This window comes from Ylistrum balloti, unplaced genomic scaffold (assembly GCF_031769215.1).
Source record: "Ylistrum balloti isolate Yb309-2 unplaced genomic scaffold, AGI_CSIRO_Ybal_v1 Utg370830, whole genome shotgun sequence".
Taxonomy (NCBI): Eukaryota; Metazoa; Mollusca; class Bivalvia; order Pectinida; family Pectinidae; genus Ylistrum; species Ylistrum balloti.
Genome location: NW_026782479.1, coordinates 567,543 through 592,885, shown reverse-complemented (window position 1 = coordinate 592,885; position 25,343 = coordinate 567,543). Strand labels below are relative to the sequence as shown.

General features: G+C 36.0%; 2 protein-coding genes across 2 annotated transcripts; both read right to left on the bottom strand.

The window, feature by feature from the left end:
• Positions 1-437: 437 nt before the first annotated feature.
• Positions 438-2,141, bottom strand: LOC132558860 (medium-chain acyl-CoA ligase ACSF2, mitochondrial-like). The gene has a single exon (XM_060223477.1). The coding sequence runs from the start codon at positions 2,139-2,141 to the stop codon at positions 438-440; it is 1,704 nt and encodes a 567-aa protein (XP_060079460.1).
• Positions 2,142-9,325: 7,184 nt separating this feature from the next.
• On the bottom strand, positions 9,326-23,811 carry LOC132558864 (equilibrative nucleobase transporter 1-like). Its single transcript, XM_060223482.1, has 10 exons — positions 23,501-23,811; positions 23,248-23,294; positions 15,396-15,475; positions 13,600-13,692; positions 12,992-13,160; positions 12,444-12,629; positions 12,201-12,302; positions 11,375-11,540; positions 10,674-10,794; positions 9,326-9,424 (listed from the first exon to the last, which is right to left on the bottom strand). The coding sequence occupies exons 1-10, from the start codon at positions 23,809-23,811 to the stop codon at positions 9,326-9,328; spliced, it is 1,374 nt and encodes a 457-aa protein (XP_060079465.1).
• Positions 23,812-25,343: the final 1,532 nt, after the last annotated feature.

Sequence of the window (25,343 nt, the reverse complement as noted above, 5' to 3'; positions counted from 1 at the left end):
ATTTGGATGTTTTGTTGGTAGATCTAATTAAATATAGTGTTCTAATGTATTTCTCGAGTAGATATAATTTTTCCCGAGTGAGTTAGTTTCATATATTATTTTATTTTCTATTGGTGGTAGTGTCCTAATATTATTGTTAACATGATTATAAATATTTATCATAATTAATATTTCCTTTATGTCATTTGTAAGTGTAATAAAGATATATGTTTATTAAAAATACTGCACATCTATTCTTATTATCCTATATCTTTCCGCATAGACTATTATTGGGTGTCATCTATACATTAGACAAATGTTGAAAGCGCAGCATCTCCTCATATTGTTCAACCTGACTAATATCGTTGATATTTTTCCAAATTTTTGTTTTGTTTTGTTTTTTTTTATCTTTTACTCTTCTACAGCAAAATGAAAATATTCTTCATCACTTACTTTGGTTAGTTATTTCTTTCATCTTCTCGGGTCAAGTTTAATCTGAAAACAGCGTCAAGTCGTATCGCTTTTTTGTCAGGTTTACCGTTTCCTAACTTCGGGAAAGCTTCAAACTGTAGGAAGTATGATGGCATTTCCCCAAGGCCATCAACGGTGTTCTCGGTGAACAGGTTTTCCTTGCAATACTGCTGAACATCAGCTAGAGTCAAAGGTCCGGATGGAACAAAACAAACACATATCTCTTCATACAGCCTTTTATCAGGAACAGGGACAATACAAACTTCCTTGATTTGTTTGAAACCTTTCAGTAAGAACTCCAGCATACCAGGATATATCTTTCGAGTGCCTCTGGATATTGCATCAACTTCTCTTCCAAGTAGAATCATGCGTCCATCCGATGATATTTTACCGATGTCGCTTGTTCTAAACCACCTTCCATCAGTGAAAGCCTCCTTTGTGAGTTCCAGATTACCAACATATTCTTTCATTAATTGTGTTGAGCGGATCTGGATCTGTCCAGTCACTCCTCTTTTAACGGGAATCTCTTCAGGATCCACTACTCTGACTTCCACTCCTGGATAGGGATGGCCAACATCTCCTGCATCAAGCGGCTTTGTACGATCCAATAACACTTTCATAGCGATTCCCGTAGCCTCAGTACTACCGTACACGATCATCATTCTATGACAGAACTGTCCCATGATACCAGTATGAAAGTCGTTTATCATTTGTCCCCCGGTTGCTACTTGCTGAAGCTTGTATCCATCAACTGTAGCAGTTTTTGGTAACCCAAGTAAATCTTGTATAGCAAAGGGTAACAGGAGAGCATGCGTACATTTTTCTTCTTTCAAAATTCCCCAAAGAAAGTCTGTATTTTGGCTGTTCATTGTTATATATGCATTCATAAGGACTCTGGTTTCACCTCGCAAGATAGTAAAAACAGGTGATCCTCCACTCCAGGCAAACGGTCTGTCATTGTATACTATGACACCATAGTCCACTTGCAGGTCAGTTATGAAAAAGGGTGTACTGGTAAGGCTGAAGTGAGAATGAAGAGCCATTTTTGGTTTACCCGTACTGCCGGACGTCATGAAGATTAATGCGTTATCTTCCGGGAAAATGTATGGAAGATCTACTTGATCCAGTTTCTTTAATTGTATGGTTTCGAAAGTGTCCGTATTTTGAAAATCTTTGATGTCCATTTTGCGCATAAAAATTAATTTTAGTCTATCCGCCTCTTTTACACTGTCCGTTTGGACATTGCAATGTTGAAGAATGGCCTTTATAGGCAGGAAAAGATTGTTATCACTGCCGCAATCCAACAACATACACTTAACATTGGTTAAACATAGTTTGTCTTTCAGATCTACCACTGTTTTTGTACTGATGGTGATATTCAAGACAACAGCTCCCGCTGTCATTATCCCCAACATTCCAATAATCATTTCTAGTGTGTTCGGACCTACCAAGGCTACAACATCTCCTTTTTTCACTCCTCGAGTTACTAGGTACCTTGCGAGATGTTCAGCCTGTTGGTAAAGACTGGCATTAGTCAAACTAGATCTTGTCCCACCTGCATCCCGAAGGATAAAAATCTCCTGCTTCGGACGAAGAAGGGCATTTTCTTTCGCTGCCCTTGTAACTGTTGTGTATTTGTAAGGCTCGACAGGAAGTGTGTGAAGGTAGCCTAACTGAGACTCATTATCCATGACACTTTCTGAAAAAGACACGAATTGCATAAATTTCAATACATATAACATTTAATGCTACATTCTGTTTCAGTGAATGAAAAACAATCTGCAGCAGTTAAAACACTAACGTCATTACCATTCAAACAGAAATTTTCAGCTGTTCAATGCGATTAAATTTAAAAAATTGTTTTCATTGACCAATGACATGTGTTATGTTGCGAATGAATACAGATTCATATCACCAGTAGATGTAAGAATTTGATTTACATATTTACCTGCATGTTATTAATCGAAAATGAAATATACTCAATATTAAAACTATTGAAAAAATATAAAATATTACAAAAAAAAAACTTACAAAACAAGATAATCTTCATCATTACCAATGAAAAGAAGGGAGACAAAAATATGTCGAAGTATCTTTGATGCGGTATTCAATCACCGATTTATCAGTCTATCCCTGTAACAATCTGCATCAATTTCTGCATCAATAGTTCACATGGAAACAGAATGTAGAATTATATAGATGTACAACAAGGAAGCAGTTTCAAGTTATGGAACCAAATTAGTGATTTACAACTGTTCTCATTATGTAACCTTTTGTGAAATAAAAAGCATACCGACATTTTGAAAACGTACAAAATGCATTGCTTCATATTCATTACTGCCGTCATTACATGATATACATTTAAAACAAGTAATTTATCGCGACTACCTTTAGGTAATGCTTCGCAATATGAATACTGTAAAGTCGGTCATTCTCGCGGGCCAAATATTTTGCTATCTTCATCTTAAACGTGCAAAAGTGAACAACGAATGAAACTTAAACGTAAGAGAACATCCCATTTTGGCTAATATTATTTCTGATTTAAAATTTCAAGTACGTGATCTTGAATTAAAAGTACAATTCATAGAAAACGATAATAATTAATGCTTATATACGCAATTATTTTCTGTGCCATATAACCAATCATTTATATTATTACGTTATACTGCAATTGAAATTTCCGTAATACCCTTAGATGATAAAACAAGTGACGATTTGCGTATGTCTGCAGTCAGTCATTTAAAGTTTATTTATATCGCGGATAATTGTCTAATTACATCACGGATCAAACGTTTGTATTCATGTTATTTCCTTACGAAAAGTGCGACTCTCCCCTAATATGTCAGATAATTGACCCCTAAATACTATTCTGATATCCATCATAAATGTAATTAAGTAATGCATGTATAATCCTATATTTAACAATATATAGCAATGCCTTACAACCATGATATTAGAATTGGCATTTGTGTCTGGCCCCATCACCAGGGACTTAGTTTCCTTGTTACATCATTGAAGTTGTTGAGATCCCCACCCCATAACAATATATAGCAATGCTGGGGATCAAGAGATAAACACATTTAAAATGTAAGAACTTGCCCTTTGTTGTGGCCTCACCATTCTGGACATAATATTTAGATGAAATCTTTGAAACAGCAGAAATCCCCATCCCATAAATAAGGGGGACATTTTCAAGTAAAATAACACACAGTATATGATAATTATATGTCCCCTGATATTCTACATAATAACACCCATAAATGCAACTCTCCCCTTATATTTCAGATAATTGTCCCCCTAAATATTATTCTGATACCCATTATAAATGCACCCCCCATATATATAAGATAATTACTATTATCCCTATTTACTATACTTTATGACTTCTTTCATCATTGCTATTAACTACTGTATGTATGATTCTATATGAAATAAACTTTCTCTCAGAGTCAAAGGATAAAATAGTTCTGGTTGTTCTATATATCAATCCCCTGAAGAGCTGCCAAACAGCAAAATTCATTGATATTCTAGATCAGTCTTCTAACATTCCCAACCCCCACCCTATTCCCCTGCCAGCATATCTATTACGTGTATATCATTGTAACCTGTAAAGTTTAAGATAATATCTTCTTTTTACCTACAAGCTGTTATAGCCTGCTAATTTTAAAAAGACAGGAAAGCCCTGCCCAACCTGGGTACTGCCTACAAGTGTTATGTAACACCTCACCAGGTGTAATCAGTTAAGTGGACACATGTACAGGTACCCCTGATATATTGACATATTGATTATACAGACTGACCAACAACTGAAGTATGAACAGTAAATTTGTAAAACAGATGAAGTTATAGTATTGATATCAAGGGGAATATAAATATAATAGGGGGGATACTTTTCTAATGGGCAAAAAAGAATTTCCGAATACTTTTGTGATTGGTGGAAAAAGTATCCGGGTACTTTTATGATGGCGGATACAAATATGATATGACACCGGTATCAAAAATATCAAAATAAACATGATCGTACAGGAAATGTCGATTTTAAGGATTGTAAATTCATCTAAGTTTGTGTTACACGAAGCAAGGAGTGTTGATATATGGGATATCGTATAATAGTTTGATCAGTAATCGATCAAACTTTCTAGTGTTCAATTTACGTAAACACGTGTACATTTGAAGAGACTGACTGGACAATTAATAAGTGCACCAATTATGCTTGTATAAGTAAAGGAAACATCATCATTGTAAGTAATGATTTAGTATATTTACCTGATGAACACTTCTCCTTGTATATCAAAGTAGCATGTTATCAGAATAAATCCACTGTTGACCACCGTAACTTTCTGTACCCTAAATACACACTCGTGCAAGGTAAACTGCCTTATCAGCATTCCGCCAATTGTTATCTGAAACTGTGTATCTGTGTGAACGTCGCACAGGACTATAATAGAAGATGTAACAGGACACTGGCAGTTTGCATAGATATCAAATTACGCTGTGTTGCCTAACAATGAGAGCAAACCGGAGGTGATAAACTAGGCCACGGTCACGGTCACAAACAGGCGTACACAAGTATAACTAGTGTTGGGAACACGTGACTAAGGACGAATAAAATAACATAAAAATTGATTGAGTTAAAAAGCGTTGCTTCGCCATTATACTGTTTGTGTTATCGTTTTCAATAATTTCACGTCTGCACGAGTATCTATGAGTTAGATGCACCTGTATTTTGCAAGCACTTTGAGAATATTTTACAAAACATATATTATATAGCGAAAACAGATTTTCCTCAAACAAATGTCACTTAAATGTTGATATTCAGATAATATATATTGTTATATGGAGAATTTCAAAACAATCAGAAAGGTAAAACAAAATAATATTGTAATAGTAAGATGACGCTGTATTTTTAAGACACTCAGACAGGATATGGTAACATACCGTTTTAACATTATTGGGAACAATACTCATATTATTTTGCCTTAGCCCGCATTTCCTGGTAATTATACAAAAGCAGAAGATACAAGTGAAAAGCAATATTTAATAAAACTTAGATAAGATATAATAGAGCAAACTATTTAATCTACATTATATTGCTGTTTTATCCTAGGTCTCCTCTGTGTCATCTCCTACAACATTATCACCGGTTTTCGGCGTGAAGGATTTTAACTTTGGGATCCACTCACCACTTCATCATCTGTTTCCTCGCCACAAGATGTCTTATCTTCATACACCTCCAATGAACATACAAAAGGTTTATTAACAGAAAAGGTTGGTTTCTCCCCTTTTCTTACTATATTTCACGGTCCATTGCACACAGCCTCTTCCAAGGTGGTGGAATCATATTTACCAATGACAGGAGATTACGTTTACAGTGAATGGACTGTCGAAGCTAGTGATTTATCACTTACACCTTTAACATTGTGAGAGTGTTTGTTTTATGCTCACCGTGTCAGATAAATACTTTCTATACAAAACTAGTTCATATAAGCATTGACCTGCTTTCAATTGGCATTCATAAGCCAATACCATCGTCAACGTCCATGTTGGCCTAGAAAACGATCCAAGGTAAGAATCGATGGCATTTTATATTTACATCCAGTAAATCATTTGCTTTTATCAAATTTTATTACTAGTATGTATTACGTTTTCATTTTTAACAAATGTAGAAGAAAATAAAGATGAAGGAAAATCAAAGACTTCAATGAGCAAGCGGAGACCCCTACTGTTTGTTGATGCAAGATAGAAACTTGATATTCCTATGCTGTTGGCAGTTATGAGATGAGTGCAAGTTGTTGGTAAACATACCATGACGGATTCTTCGGTTTTGTTTAATAACGCTCAGAAGAACTAGAAAAACGACTACATGATTTGTGTTGGAAACATTCACAACAGTTTTCCTAATTTCGAAATGGTCTTGCAGAGACACCTGGCTGGTTTGTCCAATAAATAAGTCTTGAATATACAAGTAGATGTTATTTCTACATCTTTAATGTGAATTCCTTCATATTTCATTCACAGGGATTGACGGATACAAATTTCCATGAAAAGTATCAATTTGGGGAAGGAATCACTTTAGATGGCGTCACGTTAGCCGTTAACAGGACGTTAAACAATATAAAACAAAGTAACAAAATGAGACATACACGAGTACATTGCAGTCTTCGAAAAACAAAACTGAAACACAAAATTTCACCTTCCGAAATTTATTTGTTCTTAATTCTAAAATGACCATAGCCGTTGACAGAAAGTTAAGCAATATACAAAAACATATATATTGTTTAGTTCCTCGGGCAATGGGAATGCTGAAAAAAAGGAGTCAACTCATTTGTAATGATTTTGCCAAAAACCTATATAAAACGAAGCTTCGAGTCTAGAAAATGATACAAACGGGTTCGAGTTATTTTGGGTACAATATTTGTCTAAGGCTTGTGAAATGTTTCAGTCAGGAGACACCAGGTCAGCATTCCTAAGAAAGCTATGAATAATTCGGAACAAGACTTCGACTGACGTAAGTACAGTTTGTCACGAACGCAAGAGGGCGGTATAATATTTCTGTTAAGAAATGGGTCACTGAGTATATGTGTGAATGAGTATGGAGGGTGTGTAACCGGGGAGGTGAGAACGACGACCATTTTTATGAGCGTACTATGACGTGGAATGGAGCCCAGAACACTGACTAGGGTAAGCATTGTTTCTCTCATTCGTAATTTGTTATTTTAGTTGGATGTTTTATGCAATATATTTAACTTTACACTATTACTGTATTTATTGTAGAAGTGTTACTTAACTAACTTATTGACATGTATATGAAATTTAGTGACTGTAAATCTGTTTGTTACACTTAGCAACGTAGTTTTCGTTCATGTAAAATATGTATAGAAGCCCTGAGCTGCAGTCGTATTTACCTGTATTACTGTGAGTGCACGCAGGTGTAAATTGTACGGAAGCCTATAGACAGCATATGTATTCACGTTGATTCCTTGTTATTTTATATCGAATTTGGTCACGCATCATAACATTTAATGTATTTGTCAGGTGATATGCGCAGTAGGGTTTATTATGGGGGAATAGTGTATTAATTAAACTACAGTATGGAAATGTGAGTGTTTGTTATAATTGCGTTTATTTACATTTGCTTCTATAGCTGCACATGATGTGCAGATCATATGAGCAGTATCTAGAGCCAGCAAAAAGGTGACTTACAAACATCGGGGTCAAGGTCACCTGATGTAAGGATTGTCATGCTCTCAGGCAGGCTACGTGGGGAACCCAGTATAACACCAGATTTTTGGTTTGATGGCGAGCTTTATTGGACCTTGGTTGTTAGCCGCATCATCAGGGGAGTTTCGCCTCTCTTACCTTTTACACTGCCAGCAAGGTGTGTGCTAACAGAGAGAAATTATTCCATATCAATGAGAGACGCAACGTGAAGTATTACAACAACAACCCCTTATATCTGTGAAGAGCCTGTAGGAAATAATATTACTAGTAGAGATAAGTGACTGAATGATAGAGAGCGTGAGAACGAATGTGAACTTGTCAGTATTTAGTTGTACTTAATGTAAAAAAATGTATATATATATATAATTATTCTGCTTTTCCTGTGTCCTTTCCTTGAATGCTTAACCGAGACTCGTCCCGCGTTACACAGTGGTCTCCGCCAGACAGCCCAGCATTCACGAGGGACAATTTATTAGGCTGACCAACCTTAAAAGGACCTATTTGGCAGGAGTCATGCAGATCATAAAGCTAGCGAGAACCTGTGGACAGCACTTAAATAACAAAGCTAGAGAGTTGACCTGCACAATAACTATGGACAACAAAATTATAATCACAGTCAAACCTTCGGACTTCTATTGTGTTACAAATGGTAGTTCTGTGTATAAGGTAAATAACTGAGCTGGATTAGACATCTATTTGTATCCGCAATGTTAGGGAAAACAAATGTGTAGTACATGGGGTCGAGAATTAACGGGTCAAAAACGTGGATGAACATAAGGTGAAAGTACTGTTGCTCATGACAAGAAAGATTTTTGCATAAAGGTAAAAAACAAAGCAGAGGTTTAAATAAATATTTCCCGTTTCCTAGGTTTCCTCATTATCGTTTTCTTTAAATAGATATATAACGCTAAACACAAATCATTTGTACAACCTGAAGATGTTATGTAATGAATGCTACCTAAATGGTGCGAGGGTTCTTTATATTTATTACACAAACTTTGTACGCATGCTCTCTTTCTTGTGTTTTATTACGACCCATGGTTCTCCTCTTGACAACATCCTTCCTATTATGACCCTGACTTTAGAGAGGACACTAACCCTATAAAACATAACAAAGACAAACGCACCTACAAATTAAGTCTGAACTGTTAGAATGTGAAGTATCACAACCAATAGAAAATTTAAGTGTGACTTTTCAATAACAGCATTGTCACCTTCATTAGACAATTAGCTAGCGTGAAACATTTTAACACTGGCGTACCGAGTGTACGGGACGGTACGGAATCGACCCACTTTAACGGTCATACGATAATCCTTGTGCACCAAGGAAGGACATAGTGAGATCTTCTGATTGTGCTATTCTGTTAACATTATACAAACCAGAAAAGAATGTTCCAAATAAAGTCTACAAGGCTGAATCCAAAACATTTCATGGACGTATTGGAAATAAAACAATACATATCACTGCTTTGCCGCAGAGAAGACAATAGTAAAAAAAATCAGACCAAAAGAAAGGATAATTTATTTATAGTCTGGTTGAACCTTGTAACATATAGAAATCAAAAACAAGAAATAAAACAATGTATTACATAATATGTAACATGTAAATAACAACAAGATGTAATATAAGTGATATAAATATAACCTTTTCCATTTACAGGTTGTAACTTTGATTCTGGCGTCTGTAACTATGAAAGACGATGATTGGATGTAACAGGGAGACTGTTGACAGGCATAACAGGAACAAGTTCACCTGGTGGATAAAAATATCAAATTAAACGCATTTATGGGTGTTATTATATTTATTAACAAATCAATCTGTATGGTACTACTCCCTATTCCAATTATCATAATTTTTGTGAAAGAAGTGGTCACCTGCATGACAAACTCGAAACACAAATTTAGTCCCTGAGTTTTGGCCGTCATCTCCATGTCATGTTTGCTGTTTGCATTCATCCACGTATACTTGGCATTGTTTTTGAATGTTCACGAAAATTAACAAATTTATTGAACTGTGTTCTCGAAGGACGAAAAAACTGTTTGATGCATTTTTGACAGTTGTTTGGCCCTACTATGGCCGACTCTAAATTTGTATGAAATTGTGATACTCGTGTGTATGTATTTTGTACAATCTTAAATTATCATGATTTTATAGAACCTTTTAGCAATTTACATTCAAATATAACCAACCATATGTATGTAAGGTGTACAACTCAACGGGAAAATCAACATGTCAATCGAAACTCAAAAACACGCCAAAATGTCACAAACATATCTCCACCAAAAAGATAAGTGGATGAGTATTAAAATATGTTCGTTATTTTAATTTTTTCGAAGTATTAACATTGTTTCTTTTTTCCCTTACATTTAAAATATTTACGATAAACGCTTTAGATCAAATCATTAATACGCAATAAGTGAGGTAAATAACTTCCATTAACTAAAGAAAAAATAAATTGTTTTCTTATTGAAGTCATGGTAACGTCCCAATAGAATTAAGAACTAAAACTATGCTGAAACAATCGAAAAGTGTCTATCGTTAACTTAGTCGTTTGTATTCATGGCGTCGAATATTTCAAATTAATGCTAATAACCATCATTCTCAACAAAGCAGCCTATCTTATAAAAAGCATAATCAAATTATCGCTCCATTATTCGCCATATAGGTATGAGAAATGAGATAGGAAGTTTAATCACACTGACATGTAGATGCTCTTGCATTTGGCTAATGACTTGCTGTACAAATAGGATTATGCAAGCAATTTTGCGCACCTTCTTTCATTTCACGATTCGGTAAGCGGTGATTTTATTGACTTACGCAAAGGGTCACAACATGACCGCTTATGGGATGTTGTCAGATCCTGTGTGAAAACTGAGCGAGAATTTGGATCTACATTCTTATCAGATTTCAACGTCGAGATTGAAACGTTTCTTTTTAGAATTGGCTTTAGATAACATATTGCAGAAAACGATATCTAAAAACAAAACACAACAGTACTTACATGCATCATGGCATCACCGTATTTCTCCGTCCATGCAAAAAGACCAAATTGTGTTATGGTCAGAATTCCAGATATAGCTATTACAAATCCGAATATCATGCCGCTGTATTTCAAAGGGAATCTGAAAAATTACACTTTCATAAATAAATTTGGAAAATAATGTCATTGCAATTTTGTCTCGCTGTCAATAATTATCGTCATTGTGACAAGAACTAAAAGTAACACTCTTCGCTATATTTGTCGGCCATTATGACAGTGAAAACATTTATCTCTAATTCTAGGAAAGCGACAACTTATACTGAACGGGAAACAGAAATAGGTGGCGATTCAATTTCAACATAATATCTTTTTCTCTTACCTTATCCAAAACTTGAAAGTCAAATATAACATTTCTATGAGACACGAAATGATAGGTATAACAAGTAATATACATTATTTCATAGATAACCACCACATCATTCAATAAAGAAAATTCAATTCCGGTTGTTGTTAAATGTTAAAAATACTTTCACCTCCGATAAACTTTAGTACGTCAAATATCGCTATAGTAAAGTACCACTATGTTTATCTTCTGCCATTTAGATATATATGTATTGTGTATTGATGATGTGAATCTGTCAACGTTAATCGACATGTATCGATCCTTATAGCCTTAATGTTTCACATTTACGATATAACATTTATTACTTTAAAACACTTACGTGATTCTGATGAACTCCATATTGGTAGTGTATATGAAAGACCGGAGAAATGTCAATATGATGAAATCAACGTAGAGGATATCGGCTGTTGGTACAAAAGCCAGTGCTGACAAAAGTATAGCCAAAGATGATGTCACGGCAAGTGGTATCACCATCCTCATATTACCTTTAGACGTCATAAAAACCGAGCAAGTAAATAAATATCTACTTTAAAAAGAAACAATACTTCTGATCAAAGATATTGCACACATAATGTTATACTCTATCTTCCATCCACCGCCACACATGAACAATGCTGCAGTCATGGAAACGTTCAGAATTTTGAAAGAACGTCTTCATGATTATGTGAGTTATTTCCAATTAAGTTGAACGGCGGTGCAATACCTGTTTCTGAACCATGCTGAAGAGTACGTCATGAAAATTATGTCCAAATTAAAAACGAAATATACGGAGGACCCTATCATATAAATGGTTGACATTTTCGTTGAGTTCGGTCATGACAATCAATAATACCCACCTGAATTAGAAATCAAAGACCCGACTGATTATTATATATCAACCGCTTATCTCGATCTTTTCCTACGACGAATCTAGCGAAGACAGTTCTCCACCATGCTTTATCATACACATGATTGCTATTTCCCTATCATAATTTTTTTTTCTGAACAGATTCTCCCTGTACCCCTAACCTATGATGTTTACATATCGCAGTTGCTTTGATATACAGGGACCTATTCCAATTATCACGATTTTCGTGCAAAACGTCACCAAAAAACGGACAGAGTTTCAATCGATGAAGGTTAATGAAAATTATGAAATAACTTACCTGTAAAAAGTTTCTCCATTGCGTGTATTGTATAACCGGCGATGAATGATGAAACCAAACTGCCAATCAATGTGAATGTCATGACATCGGAGAAGTAGCTCACTAGTATGGAAAAAACGGCAGAAACGTTAATATGAGTTGATTATGTTGCTCAGTTTTGACCCAGAACTACCAGAAATGATATCAATTCTGTCATTTGTACTTTTATCATTGGATTTTATGGAATGTGTGTAAAAAACCTACCTCGACTTTCATCATGAAGAAGTTGTTCCAGCAGTTTATTCACAGATCCCAAAAAGTAAACGTATTTCAACAGAACGAACGTGATCCAAACAACATGTGAAATGAAAAGCTTATGGCGAAGAATGTCTCTAATTGCCTTCATATCGGATGTACGTTCTGGTACCGTCTGTACAGCATCCTCGGAAACTGAAATAAGATTTAACAATATATGACAATGCACCTGATATTGACAACAGCATTTACCAATATAACCAACAATAACTTTAAGCTGTAGATACTTAGATACTCGAATGCCAGGAAACGGAAGAGGGATTCAGCAATATTGTATACACTGTTAAACAGGGAGTAAAATTACATCATACACCTTTATCGTCAATCTCGGTCATTTTAGTGATACAAAAGGCAAAAAATGTGGAAATTCGGACGAGGGGTTCGGAAAATCAAATCGACATTTACAAATGTTAGATGTAGGAGGGTAAGTTCATTTTTATCCATTGGCAAGAACATACATCATAGATAAGAAACCTAAAAATATAAACCAGGGTTACCTTTGTCCATTTCAACATTCCCGTCGTTTGTTTGAGAACTCTTTGCATCAGTTCCCCCTTTTAGATCTCGTGTCGGATGTAATAGTGTACACACACCGGAAATGATGATTATCAAAATGGCAACACCAATAAAAGAAAACTTTTTATCGACTCCAACTTCATACAGTTTCTGAAATATAAAGAACGTTTTTACATTGAAAATTATTTCAGAAAAAAAAATATATTAAACGGAATTCTAGACTTTCTGAATGATGTTATTTTGCACCATAATATATTTATTTTAAACACTTTCTATCAATGTTTTGATATCTGCCTTTTACAGATTTAGTTTTGTATATTTTGCTCATTTATTACCTTAGTGCCACTTTCTGTGTCAGTGGGCTGTTATTAAAATAAATAACAAGAATGAAAAAGCACGTGTTTATTATATCTTTGAAGGTGATTTCTTCTCACATCTCTTCCATATCCTAAATGATAGTTCGTTGTACCGAATGAAACAGACCACTCTTTGCATCCTTCCGGTTTTAAGTACCATATACAGGAAAAACAACAGATTGAGACAATATCCCTAGGATACTCACAACTCACGCCTTCAGTAATGTACATACCTTTACAAACATGAACGTAAGAACTGACGAGTCATAACAGCCGTTCAATAGCCCAATGTAAATAGATGAGCCTCTTGGTAGTAAGAATGGTATCTGTTGTAAAAGAGGTTACAATTTCATCAATTATATCACATATGTCAATAGATTTTAACCTGATTCCCTGTACAGGAAGTAAAACTCCAGGACAATATTGATATTAAATTCAAACATTTCAATAATAATCCATTTTGATTCGAATAGTTTCACGGTTCAAATTATTATATCATTTTGCATTTTATTTCACATTTCCCTATACTAATCAGTCAAGTACTTGATCGTCTCAGTATAACTACCCATGCTGTTATTTGGTCATACGGCTGCTAAATATTAGTTAAATAATAAATCATATCTTGTAAAAATGGAAATATACGCAAGGGAAACGCAATGTGAAATAATTTGCAATATCTTGCAAACGTGATCAAAAACAATGAATATCGGTCAAGCAACGCTCTAGGTTACAGCGCACGTGGTTCTGTATCGAATGTTGCATTATTGTATTGCGTGACGATGTCTTGCGGGGAAAGCAAAAAAAGGGAAAATTTCGTGCACAGCAGTGAAGTGACATTAAGTTTCACTGCTCGTCATACCATTAGGTAGTCTTCATTGAGACACTTCATTTTATCGGTATTTTGTTTAATTTCTGGTAGCATTAAACAAAGGCACGGCTAACGGAAGTCACAGGAGTCAGGCAATTGCCATGATTATGCAATGCCAAAGGCAAATACGGGTTGCTAGACATTTCGGTGTCCATATTTGCACTATAGAACGTCTTGTTAGACGTCTAAAGGAAATTTGGCGGGTTGCTGACAGACCTAGGTCTGGGCGTCCGCGCGTGACGTCACAACGTCAGGACAGGTTTATTCATTTGCGCAATCGGCACCTTACTGCCACCGAATCTGCCCTCCATACCATTGGTACTCATAACCGTCCTATCCATGCAAAAACTGTAAGGAAACGGTTGCGGGAAGTTGGTCTGCGGGCACGTTATCGCTTTATAGGTCTGCGTCGTATGGCTTGGGTGTGGCCCATAATATTCCGATTAAGGCCGTGGGGGCGGGTCTTGTTTAGTGATGAGTCCTGGTTCACCGTGTTTTACGGACGGTCGACGTTGTTTATACCGACGTCGTGGAGAACGTTTTGCCGACTGCAGCGTAGCAGGGACGGATGAGTTTGGGAGTGGATTGGTTATGACCTCTAGATAAAGAGATGAGATCCTCCAACCCCATGTTGTCCCAACATTGCAGCAAAACAAGCTCACATTCCAGCAAGATAATGCTCGGTCCCATGTAGCGAGGATATTTCGCGACTCTCTCACTAACAACAATATCCACCGATGGGACTGGCCGCCATAGAGCCCGATCTATCCCCTGTTGGGCTATGGATAGACAGGTTCGACAACGCCAGCACCAGATACAGATCGTGGATTTTGCAGTTTGTTCTGTATTGATTAATCTTCATTCTTACTTTCCGACATTGAATATCATACTCGACGTCATGCCTAGAATCATCTTCAAAGTTTAGTTTGCGTTTCTTTATCCCGTGAGTATATATCTAAGGGAAATGTCGGGTAGCTATAAATCATTATTACAGATCAGCTGTCATTATTCGTTTACATGGGTCAAGTAAATGTTGCTACTTTCTATTTCTGGTACAATTGGTGTTTCTGAGTTTTCGTCATATTCCTGGGGTACCTTGCTGACACGGAAGTTAAATTCGTCCGATTAATACGACAGTAGAAATAAAAGGAAGAGTATTACCTGTATAAAGTTAGATACCAATAAGGCCACACCAGTTACGCCCACAAATACAATTCCGGGTAGCACTAACCAAGGGTTATCTGTTGAAATAGAGTGTGTTGTGGTAAGAAAATAATCCGCTGTCCAATTAGCAATATCAACATTAATTAAATGATTTTGCCTTTAGAACAATTCTGGTAATAATGTTTTAAAATATTAAGTTAAGTTATTATCATTATTAGTATTATGACATTCTAAACGGCCCGTCAACACATAAAATGTCATTAGGGCAATCAACAGGTTAAAAAACACAGCGATCCAAAATGAAATAACATTAAACAAACTAAAAGGTTAAAGACAAATGCTAAAAATCTTTAATGGGTATATTATCACAAAAGAACAAGATGTTACGTCATAATCTATCATATAGATCAACATCTTTCAGGTTTTTTGAAATGCTTTTTACACTGGTAATGTTACGATTAAAAAATCTCGAGTAGACAGAAGGTCAATGCAGTCCAATAAAAAAATGTTCAACGGTGAATGGCTCATCACATCCTATGTATCTTCGCCTTTCAACATATATGAATGTGTACGGTATGTACGGTCAATCCGAAGATGGGCAATGACAACGTCGTCTCGGTGGTTGTCACTATAGCATAGAGACCAAACACCGATAATAGGTTTTACGAAGTGCAATTCATTATTGGTATATGTATTCCATTCCTCCTGCCACTGAACTGTTAAAATTTGTTTTAATAAATGGTTTTAAATCTCTAAAATGAAGTTTAAAAACAACAGGTGGTAGTGATAAAGCTTCCTTTGCGGCACGATCTGCTTTTTCATTACCTGGTATTCCCATTTGCCCAGGAACCCAGCAAAAAGCAATACGAAATTTAATGGCAAGTTCATGATATAGCATTAATGTATTACGAATGAAAATATTTTCGATATTTCTATTGATAAGACTTTGTAGTACAGAAAGAGAGTCTGAATAGATAACAGCACTCATCACTTTGTTTGAATATATTCAAGGGCGAGGTAGATAGCTCGCGCTTCTGCTGAGAAAATTGAGGCGTTGTTCGGTAGCCGGCATCCATAGGCTTTATCTTGTGAAACCATGGCCGCGGCAACCTTATCATTATCGTTTGAACGATCATCATATAAATGTAGTTTTTTTTGTCTTAACTGCAATTTCGAGAAGAAGGAACGATAGGTGCAACTGTCAGTGTCTAATTTTAACCATTTCATGAAGTGAAAAGTCAACTTCAGGTGAATTCAAGAGCCAGGAAGGAATTTCTATCGTTCCAAATGACTGAATGTGATCAATATCAATATTTGTGTTTTATAAAAGTGCAGAAATTCAAATACCGACGATCTAGCAGATCCATACACAAAGGAACCGTAGTCAAATTTTGACTATGAGACTAATGAGAGCTCTATAAGTCTTAGCAAAATTTTCTATCAGCTCCCAACCAGTATGGGACACCACCTGCCTTAAGGCATTTGGCCTGTGGAAGTACCGATAATTTCCTGTCGAATATAACACCTATGAATTTGGTTTGCTCAACGACCGGAATGGGTGCACCACAGAGAGATAGATTTAGATCGTCGTGTTGCTTCCGCATTTGACAAAAATGCATACAAACTGTTTTTGACTGTGAAAATTTAAATCCATTTTCATCTGCCCGTAGTCGATTCAGACATTGTTGTAGTTGTCTTTCGATGGTATTCATATGCTTAGATCGATAGCATATAATGAAGGCACTGACATAAAAAGCGCCCACCATTGAAGGGGCGAATGTTTTGACAATACTGTTAATTTTAAGTCCATTAAGTGTATCCGAAAAAATGTTGTCTTGTGGTACTCCCATTTCCTGCTGATGAACATCTGAAGGGTCGTTTCATGCCGGACTTGAAATACTCTGATAGAAGATTTGAAATTAAAATTAGTTGTTTACCTTTAATACCTATATCGTGCAGATCTTTCATTATACCGTATTTCCACTATGTGTCGTAAGCCTTTTCCAAATCGAAGAAAACAACAACCAAGTGTTCCTTCTTTAAGAAAGCCTCACGCACAAAGGTTTCATGTCTAACTCAGTGATCGTTGGTACCTCGCTTAGATCTAAAATCGTTTTGTAGGGCTGATATTATGCGATTGGATTCCAGATACCAAATTAATCTTGAATCTATCATCCGGTCTAGAATTTTACAAACGCAACTCGTGAGTAACAGTGGGCGGTAACTGGAGGGATATGTCGTGTCTTTATCCTGTTTGAGGATAGGAATCACAGTTGCAATTTTCCATACCTTTGGGACATTACCTGGTCTAGTAATATAAAAAAATATCAAGAAGTTGTCTAATGGCGACTCTGGTAGATGTTTTAGGAACTGATAGTGAATATTATTAGGTCCTGTTGCAGAGTCATGTGATTTTTTTCAACCAGTCTCGAAGTTCTAACATTGAGAAATGTTGATTGTAAGTTTTCTTTTTTTCGGAAGAAAATTTCAATTTAGTTTTTTCTCGCGCGGTCTGAAATTGTTGGATTATTTGCAGACGAATGTTTGGGAACAGCAGGTACTAAAGCATTTGCAATATCAAAATTCGATGTGGCAAATTTTCCATTAATTGTCAGATGTCCCATGGTTTTAAATCCAAACATTAGTTTATGTTTCCGTGACATACAACATATTAGATATCCATTTATGAATCAAACATAGTAGTTATAGATATGCTAGTAAAGTAGCGTAGCTAATTGTCCCTTTTCCTGGTGAAAGTCATTGATAATCTAAGTAACAACAAGCTATTGCTTAACCCTTATCCCTACCCGTGGCCTCCTGAGACGTCGTAAAAACGTGTTCCCGTATCCTTCATGATGACGCAGAAAACGTGTCTTCTTTCCTTCGTGATAACTATAGACGTCGTGAGACACGTGTTGCTATTAGTATGCGACATGTGTAATAAATCAATAAAAGTTATCAAAATTATGAATATTGCTTTGATTTAATTTGTTACAAACAAGGCAATTGGCTAATTATAGTCATTTTTTCTAAATATCGATGGGGTTTTCCCATGTTGTGTACACTGACAACACAATGTCGGACTCGGATGCTGCTTCTGCTTTCGACTTGGATAGTGATGACGGAGAGCCAGAGTTTGAGGGTTTGGGGCCAGAAGATGTGACGACTCGAAAGGTTCCGACATTGATTGGTCTAGTGAAGATGATGATCCCTTAGCAGGTCATCACCGAGATGATAATGAAGAACACGTACCTGTACCGACTGAAGGATGGGGCTAGACTCGCAGGTCTGTACTCACCACACCATTTCGAGAATCAACAGGACCCACCAATTTTCTCCTAGAGAAGATAGAAATCGATTGTTTCCATTGGCTGGTTTTCTACGATGAATTTGCGGCAGGTGGCTTTCCAGACAAATATCTATGCCTCCCAAAAGATCGTCATTTAGCTCGACTCTCCATGGAATGTGACGTCACCGGAAGAAATGAAGGCTTTCGTCGGCATCAATATCTATATCCTGGATATCAATCCTCGATCTTCCAAATTACAAGCTTTACTGGAGTGAGATTTGGCTGTTCTTAACGTCTCTTTCAAAAGCCAAGATAGACTAAGTAAAATCCAGAGAGAAAGAGAGAGAGAGAGAGAGAGAGATCGAGATCGAGATCGAGAGAGAGAGAGAGAGAGAGAGAGAGAGAGAGAGAGAGAGCATTATCTATGAAATATTATTAAGAAAAATAAAGAAACTAGTTTAATGATATGATATTTTCTATGTTCACGTCATTTCTGACAATTCGGACATATAATTCTTGTAAACAATATGTTCATGTGTGATAGTTGTTTTATAATTGGTCAAAGAAAATTTCTTGTACACCAACAAGGATGTCACTGTCCATCTCATGAAGAAAGAAGGCAGCAAGCTAACCTTTTTGGTTCCTTATGCTGTGTAATGTTATGGTTTACGACGGATGTGGATCTTTCGATCAGCTCAAGATACAGTATTATTGTCGCGGGAAATCTAAAAAGTGGTGGAAATACATTTTTCGAGCTCCTATTTATCGACGTAAGAGTGACTAAACCATAAACTCTGAACTCGGACTGGCAGGAAAAAGACCGAAACGCAGGTAAAAAGTAGATACAAATTGGTCAATGACATAAAAATAATCAGGGACAGTCGAAAACAATTAAAAAGAAGAAAAACGATGGTGCCAATCTTCAGAATGAAAAATATGACCAATGAAATTATGAAATGATATTGCAGTATGTTAAAACAAAGATATTTTTCCATATCAACACTTTATTTTGAGGGATTATCCGATTTTACGTAGAGATTCAACAGACGCAAACTAAAGGGGAATCCAATGCTTAGTAAATACTTGTAATATATGGACATTCAAATAAGCTATACACATATTTTATTCTTCTATGAATCGGGTTACAATTCAATTAGGTGAATCCATTAATGATTATAAAAATGAAACCGTTTCCTATTACTGCATGTAAGGTACAGACAAGAGTTGGAACAACAGTTGAATGGTGAGCATAGGATGACCAAGAAGAGAACAGTTCTCATCACTCTTGACCCAACAGGACAACACAATTGGCCACAAGCTCAAACTAAAGAGCAACATCGGCATAGCACGCATGCGTCGGGGAATTAATCTGACTGCTTTTAGTGCATTGTAAAGCTGTGTGTAATATGTTTCCAAGATTACCACCAAATTTTACTTCAGCAATCGTAAAGCATGTTGCTATGTTATGTACAGGTGAACGTATCTTTTGTGAAGAGATTTCAAAGAGTGCATCTAATCCCTTTTTCCGAGAGAAATAGATAGTGTTTCACATATTTTTTCTTCAGTTTAAATTCAGCAAACTCAACCAGCTGAACAACACAGGTCCTATGGGCCTCTTGTTATAAAGTTAATTTTATTTTTTTTCTTATTTTTGTTCATTGCTTGATTGTACTGTATGCAATTTCAAATTTGTAATCAAATGTGTGGTTTGTTTCCTAAAGCATCTGGTTTTCTAATAATTCACTGTGAATCATTTATATAAATGGGATTCAAATTTCGAGGATTTATTTTTGCCAAGAATGACAGTTTTATGGACATTTAATGGATATGTATTTCTTGAGAAATCGACTGCCAAGTGTCAAATTGATTACTTCCTGGACATGACCCACAAACTTTCGACCGTATGTCTTTTCATGCCTGAGTGGGTTTGTTTTATACAAGATCACGCATTATATCATTGCATTATTCAAAGGGCCCTAAGAGGCACTTTTTGGTTTATTATCTGGTAAACAAGCTGATAGACAAGCTATTTAAAAAAAACAATCATAATACCGCTATTACTGAATTTCGTGATTTGTAAACGAATTCGCATTTACATCGTAGATTTAACCTTAGATTCGCTGAAGGCATTTAGTGATCAGGACAGTTTATAATCTAATATGTTAGTTGGACAAGTGCCAAAGTGTGACAACGACAGCTGATTAGGCATTCGTCAGTACATCAGATTAAATCAGAGAAGTTGCTTATTTAAAGAAGAGGTAAATATTCTGAAACGTTCTAGTCTCGATTTCTTTTTTTAAATACCGTAATGTGATATAGATAAATGTATAATACATGTAGGTTATATGATGATTTTGAATTAATTTTATCACTTCGGAGAATAATCTGTTATTTTTCCAGAAAGTTATGTTTCTATTAAATGGCTTCATCACTACGGCAATTTAAAAATCATGTTTTTATTCTGACCAGGTACAATCCTAGAGGTATGTCCCTGAATAATTAAAGATTAGTTTTCTGTGTAGATCGTCTTATTACTTATTAAATGAGGCAAGATCAACTTAACCTCAGATACACACAGATATTTAACAAGTGAATCTTTTATTGGTATCTTATGAAGACATAATACTTTATACATAACGTACGTTATAATCCACTGTATATTTTTGGTCAGTGTCTATACGGATAAAAAGAAAAAATATCACTTCAGAATTCATAATCATTTACAGACAAAGATAATGTAGTCTAACAAAAGCGTCTCTCATGACACGAAGAGCATATCCGGATTTTCTTACAGGCACCTCGCGTTTTTTAGTTGTGCCATGCGCAGAGCGGTGTAAATAAAATGGCGGAGACGGTAACAGTCGTGGCTCGTCGATACAAAATCGAACCACTGAAAATTTACTTCGATATATTTCTACACGAAAGTGATAGTTTTGGAATTTTGAGTTTATTACGTAATAACAGATTGTTTGGTTATTTTTTAAAATGCCCAGAAGCACTGGAGAAATACCCGTCGCACGGCCGTATGGTTTGTGAAAGGAACATTTAGTATTTTTTGCCCATTTCGGAAGGGCCTTGCTTTGTACAATAAACCAGTTTTGTATAAACAGTTAGACGTGATAAGTTTACATAATCAGTTTTAATCCTGCATATTTCATTCCCAAGTTTTTAGAGATATTTTTGAGGTAAAAGATATCAATTTGGGCAGCGTCACGTTAGTTTCAAACCACGGAGAGTGATGAGAGGTGTGCCTCGGGCAACAAAATTTATCTACATGCGGGCAAAAATTTGTTTGTTTACAAAATGATAGAAAAACGAAAGAAAACAGAACTAATAAAATCAAACTTTTGTTTCTGACTGTATGAGACTAAATTATTCATTGCCAAGGCAAAACGAGACCTCAATTTAATATACAATATGTATATCATCATGATCGTTTCCGTACACTCAGACTGGTCACATGTGGCATCTCTAAACAAAGCATTTTAAATTACAAGTGTTTGTAACTATTCAGTCTGATACATCTACAAGTACGCAACCTATGTACTAGTGGCTTAGTTTGGAAATATACTGAGTTGTACTCTTACATATTTAGGAAATAAATGAAGCATGTCCCACGTATATCTCACATTTTGTTATAAGTCAATTCTTAACTTATACAAATCAAGACAGAATCACACATCTGTACTTTAGAACAACACAACGTGCGCACAAGTGTGCGATAGCTTATTTGGTCAAGTTTTCCTATCGTGCAGACATCTTGCGTACATCGTGCGTACATTAGACATCATGTGACGTTGTGCGATCCCACAACTGTATGAACACCGTAGATTAGGAAAGCAAGCTTGCAATCATTAAGATACAGATAATTCATCACATTCATCATACCCTTTTAATGGTAAATTTATTGATTTACTTTTTGGCGCGTGTGCCACAGTATGATTACTGTACATTCTATCTGATACCAGTATACGCTTTCTTGCTGGTACTTATACAGTTAATATCGGCGAGAAGATCTGTCAGGCCAAATTGTTAATTGAACGTTTTTACTCATTTACAGCATTCTGTCGTGTGTAGCAATTACGAAATAATAGTGATTTCATCGTGATATACTAAGAGTTTCATTCCACATGGGATCTGACAATTAAATTAGTAGTGCATTAAGTCTGAAAGGCTCCTACTAATCATGACGCTCTTTGCTGTAAATGTGTAATTATATTTGTTTATTCATTATGTGTAACTGCCATGTGAATTTGACTCATCTGTTTTTATGAGTGGAATGGTAACGAAAATGTACTCAGTGATAGAAATTTAAGTGAAAAAGTGATAATATATCACTTTTCCATAGAAATATTTTTTAACATCGCTAATTGTTTCCCTGGCCACTTGTCATGTATATATATATTGTTATTTCTGTGTTTATATTTCAATGACATTCAATTCTTTTCTGTCTGGGATGCACTTTTCGATAAAATTTAGTAGAATTCACCTTGAATAATCAAATAGTCAAGAATCCAGCAGACCCCTCGAAACCGAGAGAAAAATATAAATTTTAATTACCTGGTGATGAGAACGCGAGGAATAAAATCCCGGCTACAGCCAAAGTTCTGAATACGATGAGAAATACATGTAACAATTAGAAATGGTAGAATATGTCTTACAAAGTTTGACAAGCCTATCGCTCATAGGAAATTGGCAATGTCGTCTGTTAAAATTGAGTATAATTTATGTGCAAAACACACAATTCAATTTTCGCAGAGAATAGATTCGAGAAAAGTCGGTCACCTCTGCTTTCAAATGTATATATACTTACATATACAGCAAACGAGTCCATTTAATACCAAATGACAGGAAGAGTTTTCCGTTGACAATCGTTCCCAACGTAAAGATAGCAACTCCGCAACTGAAAACTAAATTAAACTGTTCATCCTGAAGGAAGCAGTCCTCGCTTTTTGACGTCAATTCAGTTGAGTTGCCTTCAGATTCCGGAACACAGAAAGTGTTGAACAAACCCTCTTGTTTTAGGATAAACACAAGAGCATGCCATCCAAATTGCATTCCTCCGAAAAGAAATATTTCCAACAGACTCACACAGACTAACGCTGCACGTCGTGTTCCATACATAGTTAAGATGCGCTCTAATACTTTCCGTGTCCGTGTGTTAAATGTAATTCTCATAAGGGTCGAAATAGCTGCTGCGGAATATCAGTTTTCATCTATTACTGCACCCTACATATTTTCATGGATCAATACGTTCACCTTGTCTTCTCCATTTCCTTGTGGTTACCACTCTTTTAAACGCTTAATCGACCTACCACAGGCCATAGAGATGGACGAATGTTAGACGTAGTAAGTGAACAAGAAAAACAATGAATAAATATCATAGTGAATTATTTCTTGTGTAAACGATGAGGTTCTTAAATGACACATCTTTTCGTAATCTACTAAACATTAAGTCTTATTGGAATATATGCCCTCTTATCCTTTCGGTAGTAGCGCAATGCTTTCATAATTAATTTGATGATGACGCGATGCATATTTAACAGAATTTAGGTGAAAAACAAGCAAATTCATGGAATTTATATCTCCCGCTTTCCAAACATATTGACCAATGAAATCAAAGGATACCTCATTAGTATGCATAATTATTAACAGATGTCACTGATAGTCAAACTCAATCTTAATGACCTCAAGCTGCATCTGTTGACCAAGTGTCACCCAAATTGGATATTTGGGGAAGTTAGAACACGGAAACGAAAGTGTGACAGGCAGACGGACGGACAAACCCAAATTAATATCCCCCGTTTCGGTGAAAGCGGGAGATAATGATAAGTTACCGATGTGTGATAAGGATAGAGGGAGCTCAATCCTCGATAAAGTAGTCCTGATTTAAAAGTACTATACTTGGCATCCGTAAATCATTACAACCATTGTTAACCACTTGGTATAAACTCTTACGGTATTTTGATTGGCTGACACGGTAAAATATAAACCATAATACTTCGCATTCGTCGATGTCATGCTGAAAGCGGGGGTTAATCCACGTTTGAATTCATTGCTGTTTCTGTTTCGAGGACCGATTAATGTTGGCAAATTTACCACAAACATCAACCCTGCCGTCGTCGTTTCCAGCGACAGTTACTTTGAATTAGTGACGTATGAACTGTGAGGTAACGGACAATATGGCGGGTAGGTCGCACAAAAATTACTTGGAGATTTGGATATCCATATTTAGCAGCGCCTTCTCACTACATTTCATATCCTTACGCCTGATAGGATACGTGGGTACATACGAGGTCGATACAATGCGTAATAGCTTTTTTCATTGTGGTGTCTGGTAAAGGTCGTGTTTTGTGTAACTTTTGAAAAGTTTATAACCATCAATCACAATCAAACTATACATAGTTAGCACACTTCTCTGCACGAAGGGCGAAAGCTTTGTACCTCCTGTCCCCTTCGTCTCGTTGCAAGAGGCAACTAAACGCTGGGTTTTACATTACATCCCCGCCCCCTTCGTATTTGTTTTCCAAATATTTTCCCTGACACTGTCTTACTTGTGCCATTAGTTGAGCGTCCGCCCTATGAGGTAGTTATGGATTCTGTACCGTTGCCGAAACACACCAGTCTTCTATATTTGTAGTTATTACTTCCTGCTT